This window comes from Schistocerca serialis, chromosome 1, assembly GCF_023864345.2.
Source record: "Schistocerca serialis cubense isolate TAMUIC-IGC-003099 chromosome 1, iqSchSeri2.2, whole genome shotgun sequence".
Taxonomy (NCBI): domain Eukaryota; kingdom Metazoa; phylum Arthropoda; class Insecta; order Orthoptera; family Acrididae; genus Schistocerca; species Schistocerca serialis.
The window spans coordinates 677,488,510-677,502,116 of record NC_064638.1 but is presented as its reverse complement, the minus strand read 5'-3'; the positions used below and the strand labels follow the sequence as shown (position 1 = coordinate 677,502,116).

Genomic DNA, 13,607 nt, shown 5'->3' with positions numbered 1-13,607 from the left:
ATTCTTTCCTGTTCTATATTAATGACTTATCCTTGAACATCAAAGCAAGGTCAGTCCTATTTGCAGATGACACTTCTGTGCTGATTGGAAGAAAAAAATAACGAAAAAGAATAAAAAAATAAAAAATAAAAAAACAAAAAGAGCTCTGCAGAAATTTAAAACAAAACAATCTAAACCAAGTGAGATCTATGTCCTACATGAAAATGTGAAGATAGAACCAGCAAGCACAGTGAAATTCTTAGGACTAAACTTGGATGAAAACTTAAGCTGGCAGGCACACTCAGAATATTTAGGTACCAAACTATACAGCCTCTCTTTTGCCATGGCAATGATACATGATGTAATAGACATGGACAGCTGAAAAAATGTGTACCATAGTTACTTTGAATCTGTCATCAGGTATGGCATAATGTTTTGGGGTAATTCAGGTTATATGGTACGGATATTAAAACTTCAAAATCATTAGGAAGATGTGTGCCGCACATTCGAGAACCTCATGTTGCCCATTGTTTAAAAAACTAAATATATTATCTGTCCCCTCACTATACATTTTTGAAATTCTAATTTTCCTATACAGTAAGCCTGAACTTTCCAAAGAATTTCACTTCAAACACACTGACACAACTAGGCCAAAACAAAATTTTATGCTCCCTCCACAGTGATTAATACTATATTTTATAGCTCCTCAATACATGAGCATGAAAATATACAATAAATTAAAGGGTTACAATATTCTGAGCATGGAAATTGGACATCTAAAGAAAAAAATTACATGAACTCTTAATGGAAAAATATTATTATTCAGTGAAGGAGTTTATGAATGATGAGGTGATAATTTAAACAGGGCAACCAACAACTCTATATAAATTAAATAAAATGAAATAAAAATAGTACAAAAATGTAAAAGTATTGTACTGCTAAAAATTGTTTGATACCTGTACTTGTTATTATTTTTAAGTCTGTAAACTAAATCCCTAAAATTATTTATTGACATGTATCCAGTACAACAGATCACATAATCTGAATATTGTATGTTATGAGATGAAATAACTCATATCAAATCAAATATAAATATGTGTTGTGCTTCAACTGTGAATCAATAAGAACATTGCAAGAACAATGAAAGCTGGCTTGTAAAGGGGTTACGTATAAGTAACTGGGGAGCAATGGTAGTCATGATGATAAAGGACAGGTTTAAGGATAAATTATTGCAATGAACAACAGGAGACATTTCAGTGTAGTCTCTCACTCAATTCCTTTTGGCATTATGAATAATATGTCTACCATGTACTGAAGACAGAACAGCTGATGCTGATTAAGCCTATGAAAAGTATTTAAGTGAGAACAATCACTGTAACATGGACTGCATGATCTGGAATATACTCACAAGAAAAAATCTATATTATTACACAAGAAAACCTATGCATGGTCACCGTGCACCAGTCGCAGGTTGTCTATCTAACACCTTCCAGGGGCGACAAAATCTTGATTTTCAATATTTCATGTAATTATTGACCAAAATTACTAAATTAAAATTCTCTCATAATCTACTCAATAACAAGAATAATCATGTTTAAGATTTAACATGATAAGACAAGTATTACAGTTAGAAACTGCATATATGTCTTGAGGCAGCATAACTCACAGCACACAAATACATCGACTATGTTTCATCTAGTGGTAGAGAATGAGAGCAGTTAACAACTTCAACAAGCGTTACACATAATTTCAAGTCTTTAAGAAACTCCATACTGACACATGTGAAGACATCACTAGTTGCAAACTATATAAGATGATTTTTCTGTTTTTTTTTTTTTTTTTTTTTTTTTTTTACATGGATTTCTGGTGGTATAGGATAGTATTTATTCTATTCTATAATGTTATGAGTAACTAATTGTTGAAAATAATAATATGGAACTCTTATTATTTCCCTTTTGGACATTAGTAATTAGGTTTTCTTGTTTACTGAATATGTAAATATTCTGATTCTTTGTTTTTCATTTATTCCTTTAATTTTGGCTTTGTAAAGTTACATGTTTACTAAGATACTGTACAAGCAGAGCAAGAGTGATCAGAATATTGAGTGTGAGGGTTAACATTGTCAGTAGAGCATGTGTTGCACTAATGTTTGAACTGAAATGGTGGAAGGAAGTCAAAAGCATGCTGATCATGTTGTGTTGTGAAACAATTGGTGCAAATGAAACTGATTAATGATGAGATACATTTCTGCTCCTTCCTGTAATAGAATGTAAAAAGGTTTAAAATGGACAGACTGTATAAAACAGACTGTGTAAAACCACCAAATGAACAGAGTTGCATCACCATGACAATATAAGCTATGGACAGATGACATTGTAGTTACGGTGTTCTGAAAAGAACTGTGTCTGTGCCATGTGCATTTTAAATATTTTATAATTTCAATGCATATTCACGCCATTGCTGACTACCATGTGCATGAACCATTAATTATGCCACAGATGTATAAAAACTGTTTATTATGGGTGTGCTTGTTACTGCCAACAGTGGCTAGTTCGCAGTCATGTTATTCTTGTGATCAATGAACAGACTGTAATTCTGCAATAAAAATAACATTAAAACCCTCTACTGAACTATGTTACTTCACTGTTGTGCATGAGAGACATAATAAATCACTCGTGCATAGCTAAATGCAACAGTCAATGACAGCAGACCTGCTTACACATGATTGGTGCAACACACGCAGAGGCAAGTGTCAGACTGAGCGCTGTGTGTTCACTTGGAAGTAAATGTCCTATTGCCACATCATCATAGCCATATATAAATGCAGTTGTACCATAATTAACTGTGTATGCAAAGATAAATGTTAGGCAAAATGGTCAAACTTTTGTTAGTAGAAATCAGAGAGGGTTCCCCCCCCCCCCCTCCCCCCCTCCCCACACATCAGATTTGCAACGAGCAGGATTGATTCAGTGTTTTATGGTAATTTGAAAAAAAATTGGTGGCAAGGCTGTGACATAATCACTACACATGGCTTGATTCAAAACTGAATTAGATAACATAGCAGGTTAGGTCTCAATTTTGTTAGCCATGTGTAACTGGATCACTACAAACTCTCCATAAAATGGTGAAAGGGAAAGTTTAACAGTTATTACACTTGCACGGTTCATACAGTAGAACTTCAGCATCAGGCTGATGTTTTAATTTATTATTTCTACACTGATAACACTATTCACAACATATTTGGCAGATAGTATCCAAAAATACCGCTGAATGTACCTACAAAATTATATCATTGTACACCACACAGTCCAGGAGATATAACATAAAACACTGAGATGGGGTAAAAAAAACTAGCTTTTGCTTAAAAGGAGTGGAACTACCCAGAACTTACTCATCCAGCGTTCGATAATGAGAATACTTAGTGAATTCTAACGAACTTTAAACACAATTTCAAACCTTTTCTAAACCTTTTCTTGCAAATATTTAGCACATAAACTCATTTGTAAAGGACTCAGATGTCTGAAGCTGTCTTATACTTGGGAGTTAGAATCTTCCTTTAAAGAATCACACAACCAGTTATAAAAGGAAGTGTAGCCTTAAACATATGAGATTTCTCTTAGACAGTAACATCCTAAACATAAAGTAGAAGAATTCTTTATACAAAACTGATTACACAGGATTGTGGTGCAGATTAATTCACAGATCAAAGAGCAAAAATATGGAAAATATGGTGACAGATTCATAAAAAAAGTTGTTTATGAAATGTAAGATACAGGAACAACCACAAAGTAGACAAGCACAAACATGAAGAAACACAGAGAAATCCATTGAAGCTCTAGATAATTTTAAAAAAATAGTTAATGTTAAAAATAGCTGGTCATTGATGCATAGACGACGGAGTTTTAGTAACTTGTTCTTTTTCTTGTATTTTTCCTGTAGCTCCAGACAAAATATCTTGAGCAATAGCAGCATGAGTTGCAGTTTTAAATGACATTATGTGAGGAGACTACGTTTATATGGAAAGTGAATCATTTACAGTATAAAATAAAAGTTATAAATTTCAAATTCTACATCGTGAGGAACTCTGAAGTCATCATTTTCTCTGCTAGAGTTTTGTTCATGAGACAATCAATTGTCATGTATCACTTATTACCATATTTATTTGCTTACCAGTATGAAGATGCAGTATTTAAATGTAACTTACCTATGAAAGCAAACCCTTCACTTGATGATTTTGAAGCCCTTACTCTTTCTAATGCTTCCTCCATGTTGGCTGGAAATCCAGCCTCAGTCATGGCTTGCAGGATTTTTGTGTATTTATCACTCACTGGGTAATCCCAAACAGCTAGCTTTGCTCTCTCAACTTCACTTAAGCTGTCATTCAGACTCATATCCTTCCATATCCTATCAGTTTAGCATGAAACAAACAAATCATTTACAAAGTTTCACAGTTAAGTGCATAGGCAATTATCAATTTAGTGTCACTTTTATTGCATCAGCATCAGACAGATCCAACAAGAAAATATGATAGATATTGGTTTTTTGTTATTACTGACACATTAAATTTCAATGAAGCTTTCATGTTTCTGCAGCAATGCATATTTTTAGTTATGCAGATTATATTTACACATGCAATCACTGAACTTCATGTACTCTCTCAGAATACACAGTTTCAGTCTTTTCCTCAACTGCTGTACTTCCTCAAGCCAGGGATGTAAGACATCTTTCAATAAACTGCTTTACTTCTGTTTCCAATGTTAAACTTATTTTTAACACAAGACCAGAAAGTTAAAGCTGCAAGATCCGTATACATATTACCTAATCTCTGAATTTTTCTCTGGCTTTTTTAATCATTTATTATTTACAACATGTTCCACTAAAATATTTGTAATACTACATGTATGTCCTCTCTCTCTCTCTCTCTCTCTCTCTCTCTCTCTCTCTCTCTCTCTCTCTCTCTCTTTGTGTGTGTGTGTGTGTGTGTGTGTGTGTGTGGAATGTAGTGTAATGTTTGTGTTAGATAATGATGAGAGAAGGGAGAAGGTGAAACCCAGTGCCAGGACATAGCCTACACCTTGCAAATAGCACCAATAGGGCCCCCAAACTTATTGTACCCATCTAGTGGGTGGATCAGCATCAACAGTGTCACATGCCCCCCTTGCTAGTCAAATACTGACAGTGAAAATGTTTTCCACCACCAGGATTTGAACTGGCTTACACTCAGGTCAAACACCACCACACAAGTGTGCATTAGTGACCTTGGCCATGGAGATGAGTTTTTCTCTGGCTTTCATTATGAGTTCCACTTCAGCTCCTTTATCATAGCAGTACCATTTCTGCATAGCTCAATATTTTCCTAGAAAGCTACTACTGTCCTTCTTTGTATTCACTCCATGTCTGAAATCACTTACAATTGGTATGAGTCGCATTCAGAATTGCAGTACTCCAGCTGAAGCCTTACAAAGGATTTGGCAATGTTTTTACTTCACCTTACTTGGTTAGTCTCTCAAGTTTCTCATTTACTTATGTATCTGTGGAAATATCTCATAGATCCTTTTATGTGTATGTGATGCTAGGATGGAGAACAAGATAAAAAACATACATAAACTTACATAACAAAGAACACAGCACAGCTGATTAAAAAGAAGTTACAGGAAAAACAAAAACATAAAACTAGGTCGCCACAGAAGCAAAGTGAAAAAAGGTATGCATGTATCAGCACATGTTGTACAATACACAACAAACAATTAGTAAAAATATATGTGAAATAAATCTACATATCTCTGTTAAAAATTCATTTAATGAATAAAAAGTTTCATCAAGTAAATGTATCTTCAATTTATTTTTAAATGATGTACTGTAACTACATAGGTCTTTGATGTTATCTGGCAATTAAATATTTTAATACTGGAATAAATGGACTACTGTACATAATTCTGTAACCAACTTAGATTCTTGAGATCAGAGTGGAGGTCAGCCTTCCTTCTTGTACTGGGATCATGGTACATTTGATTGGTTTCATAGTACACAGGATTCTCAGCTGTGAAGCCCATAATGGAATAAAAATATTTGGAAGTTGTAGTAAGTTCCTTAAAGAGACTGCGACAGGAGGTTCTTATGGCATACTCTACACATAATTTGGACAATCTTCTCCTGCAGAAAGAAAACTGTCTTTGATGTAGGTTAATTGCCTTAGAAAATAATTCTGTAGTACATAATAGAGTAGAAGAACGCAAAATAAGTGAACTTTGTGACATGGATGCGTCTGATATGTGAGATTGTCCTAATGGCAAAAATAGCAGAGGATACTCTTTCTATGGTTTGGAGGATGCGTTGGTCCCAGCTAACACTGCTATGTATTTGGAGGCTCAAGAGTTTAGTGCAATGTATCCTTTGTATTTGCTGACTGCCATGTACAGTAGGTATCTCCTATGGGAATTTGTGATTGGAGCTTACTTTCAAACAGGTTATAAGTCCTGAAAGAAATCAAAAATTGACATCTGAATGTCCCTGGAGATAAAAATCTGCAATTACAGGTTATAAAACAGATTTATTATCTGTCTTGATTGCATTAACATTTTAAAATGGCTGGTTTTGCTGGAATATGAATCATACTGAGATCTGTAGACAACACTAAAATAACTAATCTGCAGATAATTTACAAAAATACAAAATGTTACCATATCATAACATGCCATAATCAAAAATCAGACATGCCAGAATATACCTGATTATATTGATTAGAAAAGTAATCATTGTGACTACCATCAAAACTTAGATACTGCATCACACTATTTTATTTTGTGATGTAGCATGGTGTATTTGATGTTGGATTATGGCACAGTATGATAACATTTTGTATTTTTGTAGAGTATTTGCTTATTAGTTATTTTACTGTTGTTTATAGATCTGAAGACGGCTCATGTTGAACTGAAACTGCCCTTCTTAAAAAATAATGCAACCAAAAGATAGATAATAAATGTATTCTGAAAGGTTTTTTTTGACATCAGTGTCATACAGTGGACTGTTTGTTCTTTATTGTTGTTGTTTCTTGTTTTAATGTTGTCACACACAGTGAACATACATGCTTTATATGACAAAGTTAAGTCATTTATTTGCTGTGTATTAGAAACAGCAGCAGACCAAGGAAAGATCTCTTGGGGACTCCACGGAGTACAGCACCTCAATCACACTCTACCGCTATAAAGCTCATTTGTTGCTCTCATCCAAAACTCCCTTCTGCTTCCTCTCTTGGGGTAGGAGTTTAGACAGTTTACTACTGCCCCTCTCATGCCATAGTGGCATGATTTGTTGAGATGTATTTTATAACTTACACAGACAAAACCCTTAGAGAGATCATAAAATGTTCCAACTGGATTAATTTTTTTATTGCATGATTCCAGTATATCATTTATGACCGAAATTACAGCTTCTGTTGTGAACATAGCTTTCTGGAAACCAACTAGTCTTTCACTGATTATGTCAAAGTTTTTGTGGTGCCTCACAATTCTGGAATACAGTACTTTCTTGAGTACTTTCATGAATGTGATCAAGAGAGAGATGGGACAACAATTTGTGATGTGCTGTGTCTCTCTTTTTGTGGAGAGGTTTCATTATAGCAAGCTTCATTCCATCTGCAAAGACACCCTGATACATAAAAATGTTAAATATGTGGGTCAAAATTTTGCACCACTGATCTGAATAAAATTTTAGAAGTTTACTAGAAATATTATCTATACCTAATTATCCTTTGTTTTTTAAAGAGGCAATGGTTTTCTTTACCCCATTTCTAGTTATGGAGCATATGTTTATCTCACATATTAGGAAAACGGTGTTTCAGTATTTAAATGTAACTTTCTAAAGAGCCAGTGCAATCTATTTGCTCAGCTGCACTTAAGAAATTGTTACAGAAGAGTTTTACCATTATCTCTTGCCTGTTTACATGTTTAATATTTAAAATGATGTCTTTGGTTTTACTGTACTGTTGGCACCTGTCTTATTCGTTATTATGTCCCAGACTACGTTGATTTTCTTACAGAATTTTTGGTTTTGGGGCTAAATTATAAACTTTTTGACTGTCTGATTTTTTAAATATATATTACAGTACATTGAGTAATTTTTGATTGAGTAGGGTAGCCTGAATTTTTTGATGCAATGTACGATTCTCCCTCTTCTGCCCCCCCCCCCTTTCTCTTTTTAAGATACCCTTATACATCATGAGATCCAAGGCTTTTCATTGGTTCCTTAAAGTTGATTTCTGTAAACTTTATTTGGAAAGAAATCTTCAAATACTGCTGCCATTTCATTGCTGAAGGGATCATATTTGGAACTGAAATCTATCTCACAATTGACGTATCTCCAGTTTACGTCTTGGAGATATGATTTACAGGATTTAATCATTTCTTCATTTATACGTGTCACTACCTTTCATTGTGACTGAGTTTTATCCTGACAAATATTGATAGTATTAATAATAAGTCTCTGACCATCTTGGTCAGAGAGACCATGAATAATTTAATAATTGTGAATGTGTCCCCTTTCCAATGCTCTACAAAACTGCTTTTGACAAGGATGCTTGAATTTGTACTTAAGAAAATTGACTGCTGGGATGAGGGTAAGGTGTACATAAAATTTACCAGGTCTGTTTTCCCACACCTGTGTGTTAAAAAATTTATACTGAGTTGAGCTGTTTCAAAAAGAGGCCAAGATCCCCTGAAGATGTCCTATATATTACTACAATTAACAAAGGAGAATTATTTACAAACTGTTCAATGGCACATGATTCAAAAAAGAGAAAAGAACCATTAGAGCAGTGATCAATCATGCAAACTAGATGTATGTGAGCCTTGTGCACTCAATGTAATCGCACATGTAGAAGATAAGTACAGCAGCAAAGATAATCTTGGTTCCACTCTCACAGAACGCTAAAACATCCTCAGACATATAATTATATTTTATTTCTGACAGTTCAAATTCATCTTATATTTTTTTGTAAAAACAAATAAAACATGAAAATCAGCATAAGCTTTATTTTCAGAAAACATAATTATTTTTCATGCTACTAATTTCATTCAGAATTATAATCATATTTGAAATTATCAGCATCATTCTATAATGTGCTTTTTGTAATATTCTGATAATATTTGTAAATATGTATTTAATTTTGTATAAAACTCTTTGGATGCAATATGTCAATGTACTTTAAGATCACTGAACTGTGACTTCTTGAACCTTATTACTTATTGATTCAAGTACTTGGGAGGGAATAGTGTGAGCAATTGGACTCTGAAGTCATTTGATTTTAGCTGTAAGTGTGCTGATTGATGCTTGTAGTAGTGTAGAATTTGATTTGCACAGTACTGTATAGATATACACAAAATGAAGAAAATATAATGAATGATGAAGAAACAGATACCAACAGTGCTCAAATTTCAAGAAAAAGACAAATAATATTTTAGATGTGACAGTTATCATTTTCAGCAAGCTGTGATTTTCAATGAGTCAAACATTTTACAAGGAACAGCAAGGAGTAGGTATTGAGTGACTTCCTCCTGACTTATTTATTATTTGTACATACTGAGTGATGCAAGCTAAAAAAGTAAAATTGCTTAGAGCTTTTATTCTTCATTGTTTTATGTGATGGTACAGGGAGGGGCTCCATTCTGGGTGCTCAGTCCTGAATCTTTTAAAAGCAATATTTGGATACTGCTGCTTATTTATGTTTTGCAGATCAAGAAACAGAAATTATTTGTGAATTTACATGGGAAGCAGCACAAATGCAAAAATTATGGACTGATAGTCATTTAAGAGTTAGAAGTGGTGGATGATAATTATCAAGCACAAAAATGGAACTGACCTGACCAACAACAGCAGCATACATGGACACATCAACATAAGTAAAAAAAATTAAGTGTTTTATTTAATTGAGACATGTGACAAGTTTAGCCAAGATGACAATTTTAGAGCTGAAGATAAAAACTAGAACTGAACTAAAAACTCGGCGAGGGAGGACTGAAGAGGTGCTGGACATAAGGGATTTAGATGTAACAATTAAAGATGAGAATGAATCATTTGAAGAGGGATATTTAGAATTAAAAAAATTAATACAAATTTTGGATCAAAGAAACAAGGAACACTCAAAATCAGTTGTTTTAAATTTGCAACAAGCAACTAAGGATAAAACTGAGGAAATTATTGAAGAAAGTTTACAAATTGCAAAACACTCCAACACAAAAGTTTCATGTTTCAGTCAGTACGTTCAAACAATATACAGTGAGGTTAATTAATTGGGAAAAAGTAATAAAAGTGTAGAATAAAAAATGATATAGAATCTAGTCTCAGTAATGATTTCAAAGAGGTCAAAGATGAAACTAACACAGATAAGCAGAAAAACAAAATTATTTTTGTAAAATTCATACAGAATATCAGAAGCATTAAATTAAAAACTGAGTCATGAAAAGAATTATACTGTGTTGCCTGTAGTTAGTGCAAAAATAAAAGGTACAAAAAGAAGACACAGTAAGGTAGTCAAAAATAAATAAACAAATAAATAAAACTTTATTAACTTGTACTATTGAAGGAGTGACTTTTACATGTGAATGTTTAATTGTACCAGATCTCAGTGAGGCCTGTTGAAAAAATTCTGGTGCTTTGTCCACAAAATTTTTCTATACTTATTTTTTAGTCCTTTGAAATACTTCCTTCACAACTGGTACACTGCTACCACGCTGTTTCCACTTCTGGAAGCAGTCTTGGTACATCTCTTGCTGGATCCTGCAAAGTACCATCTGCAAATTCTCTTTTATCTCCTCTATCATTGCAGATCTTCTTTCAACAGAGTTTTCAACTCTGGAAGCAAAAAAAGAAGTCCACAGGGGCCAGGTCTGGTGAGTACTGAGGATGAGGCAGGGCAATGATTTTGTTTCTGTGGAATAGTCAAGCACCAACAGGGATGAATGTGCAGGTGTGTTATTATGATGTAAGAGCCACATTTCAGGCCATTTCCTTCTCACATATCCTCACTGGAGTTGCAACACATCCTTATAGTACCTTCAGTTATCAGTTTGTCCCTGTGAGATGAATTCATGATGAAGTAATCCTTCAAATTCAAAGAAAACTATCAGCATGGCTTTGACATTTGACCTGACCTGATGAGCTTTTTTTGGCCTTGGAGAACCTTTCCTGACTCATTATTATTATTATTATTATTTCTTTCTTTCCTTTCTCAGATGTTATGTCTGGTTCAAAATGGAAAGTGACGTGGACCTTGATCAAGTGTGACTTCCTTTTAGCTGTACGGTATATGTTACATTGCATTTAGGAACTTTCGGGTAATTGAACATGTATCAATAATTACAGATTTCTGTAGTTGTGTATATATGTTTGGATGTAGCTGTATTGCATTGATGTACTGGTGGATATTGTGTGGTATGACTCCTGTGGTGGATAATGTAATTGGTATAATGTCAAATTTATCCTGATGTCACATGTCCTTGACTTCCTCAGCCAGTTGGATGTATTTTTCAATTTTTTCTCCTGCTTTCTTCTGTATATTTGTTGTATTGGGTATGGATATTTCGATTAGTTGTGTTAATTTCTTCTTTTTATTGGTGAGTATGATGTCAGGTTTGTTATGTGGTGTTGTTTTATCTGTTATAATGGTTCTGTTCTAGTATAATTTGTATTCATCATTCTCCAGTACATTTTGTGGTGGATACTTGTATGTGGTGACATGTTGTTTTATTAGTTTATGTTGTATGGCAAGTTGTTGATGTATTATTTTTGCTACATTGTCATGTATTCTGGTGCATTATGTATTTGCTAGTATTGTACATCCGCTTGTGATGTGATCTACTGTTTCTATTTGTTGTTTGCGAAGTCTGCATTTATCTGCTGTGGTATTGGGATCTTTAATAATATGCTTGCTGTAATATCTGGTGCTTATTGTTTGATCCTGTATTGCAATCATGAATCCTTCCATCTCACTGTATATATTGCCTTTTCTTAGCCATGTGTTGGATGCGTCTTGATCGATGTGTGGCTGTGTTAGATGATACGGGTGCCTGGCATGTAGTGTTTTCTTTTCCCAATTTACTTTCTTTGTATCTGTTGATGTTATGCAATCTAAAGGGTTGTAGAAGTGGTTATGAAATTGCAATGGTGTAGCCGATGTATTTATATGAGTGACTGCTTTGTGTATTTTTCTAGTTTCTGCTCGTTCTATGAAGAATTTTCTTATATTGTCTACCTGTCCATAATGTAGGTTTTTTATGTCAATAAATCCCCTTCCTCCTTCCTTTCTGCTTAATGTGAATCTTTCTGTTGCTGAATGTATGTGATGTATTCTATATTTGTGGCATAATGACCGTGTAAGTGTATTGAGTGCTTCTAGGTCTGTGTTACTCCATTTCACTACTCCAAATGAGTAGGTCAATATTGGTATAGCATAATTATTTATAGCTTTTGTCTTGTTTCTTGCTGTCAATTCTGTTTTCAGTATTTTTGTTAGTCTTTGTCTATATTTTTCTTTTAGTTCTTCTTTAATATTTGTATTATCTATTCCTGTTTTTTGTCTGTATCCTAGGTATTTATAGGCATCTGTTTTTTCCAATGCTTCTATGCAGTCGCTGTGGTTATCCAATATGTAAACTTCTTGTTTAGTGTGTTTTCCCTTGACTATGCTATTTTTCTTACATTTATCTGTTCCAAAAGCCATATTTATATAATTGCTGAATACTTCTGTTATCTTCAGTAATTGGTTGAGTTGTTGATTTGTTGCTGCCAGTAGTTTTAGATCATCCATGTACAGGAAATCGGTGATTTTGTGTTGGTATGTTCCAGTAATATTATATCCATAATTTGTATTATTTAGCATGTTGGATAGTTGGTTCAGAGCAAGTCAGAACCATAAAGGACTTAATGAGTCTCCTTGGTATATTCCACGCTTAATCCGTATTGGCTGTGATGTGATATTATTTGAATTTGTTTGTATATTAAGTGTGGTTTTCCAATTTTTCATTACTATGTTTAGTAACTGTATCAATTTAGGATCTACTTTGTATATTTACAATATTAGTTGTAACCATGAGTGGGGTACATTATCAAAAGCTTTTTGGTAATCAATGCATGCGTAGTGTAGCGACCTTTGTTTAGTTTTAGCTTGATATGTCACCTCTGCATCTATTATTATTATTATTATTATTATCATTATAAATTGTATGGCAGTTACACACCAATTCAGAAATACAAATACAATATGTACATAATTTGGAAATTTACAAACATGTTATTTACTTAATTTATCATAGTTGGTATAGTGTCCAAGAAGTCAGAGGGTTTCCAGGGTACAAAGTTTAGGGCCACTCTTCCACAATGTCTACGGCAGTGTGTGTCTTGGAAAGCCACAGGTGCATTCTGCAGTGGTAGTCATTCCCCATCTGTATAGTGGGTCACCACTCTCCCATAGTTTATCCAGAACCTGCTAAATGTAGCCCATATCTTCTGGGACAGATCAAGCCTCCATAGTTTATTGTTGCCATGGAGAAATGTCTGGGGTGCTAGTGGAGTATTATTATACCACTCTGTTTCTCAGTGGGGGATGTCTGGAGCGGAGTCTGTTGCTTTGGACA

At 34.0% G+C, this 13,607-nt stretch overlaps 1 protein-coding gene across 2 annotated transcripts in view; it reads right to left on the bottom strand.

The window, feature by feature from the left end:
• Nucleotides 1-13,607, bottom strand: part of LOC126480126 (ionotropic receptor 25a) — a 417,221-nt gene that overhangs the window by 118,181 nt on the left and 285,433 nt on the right. For both annotated transcript variants that reach the window (XM_050103840.1, XM_050103842.1), the window contains one exon: nt 4,184-4,383. In XM_050103840.1, coding sequence (XP_049959797.1) covers nt 4,184-4,383 — 200 coding nt within the window. The remainder of the gene's footprint in view (nt 1-4,183; nt 4,384-13,607) is intronic.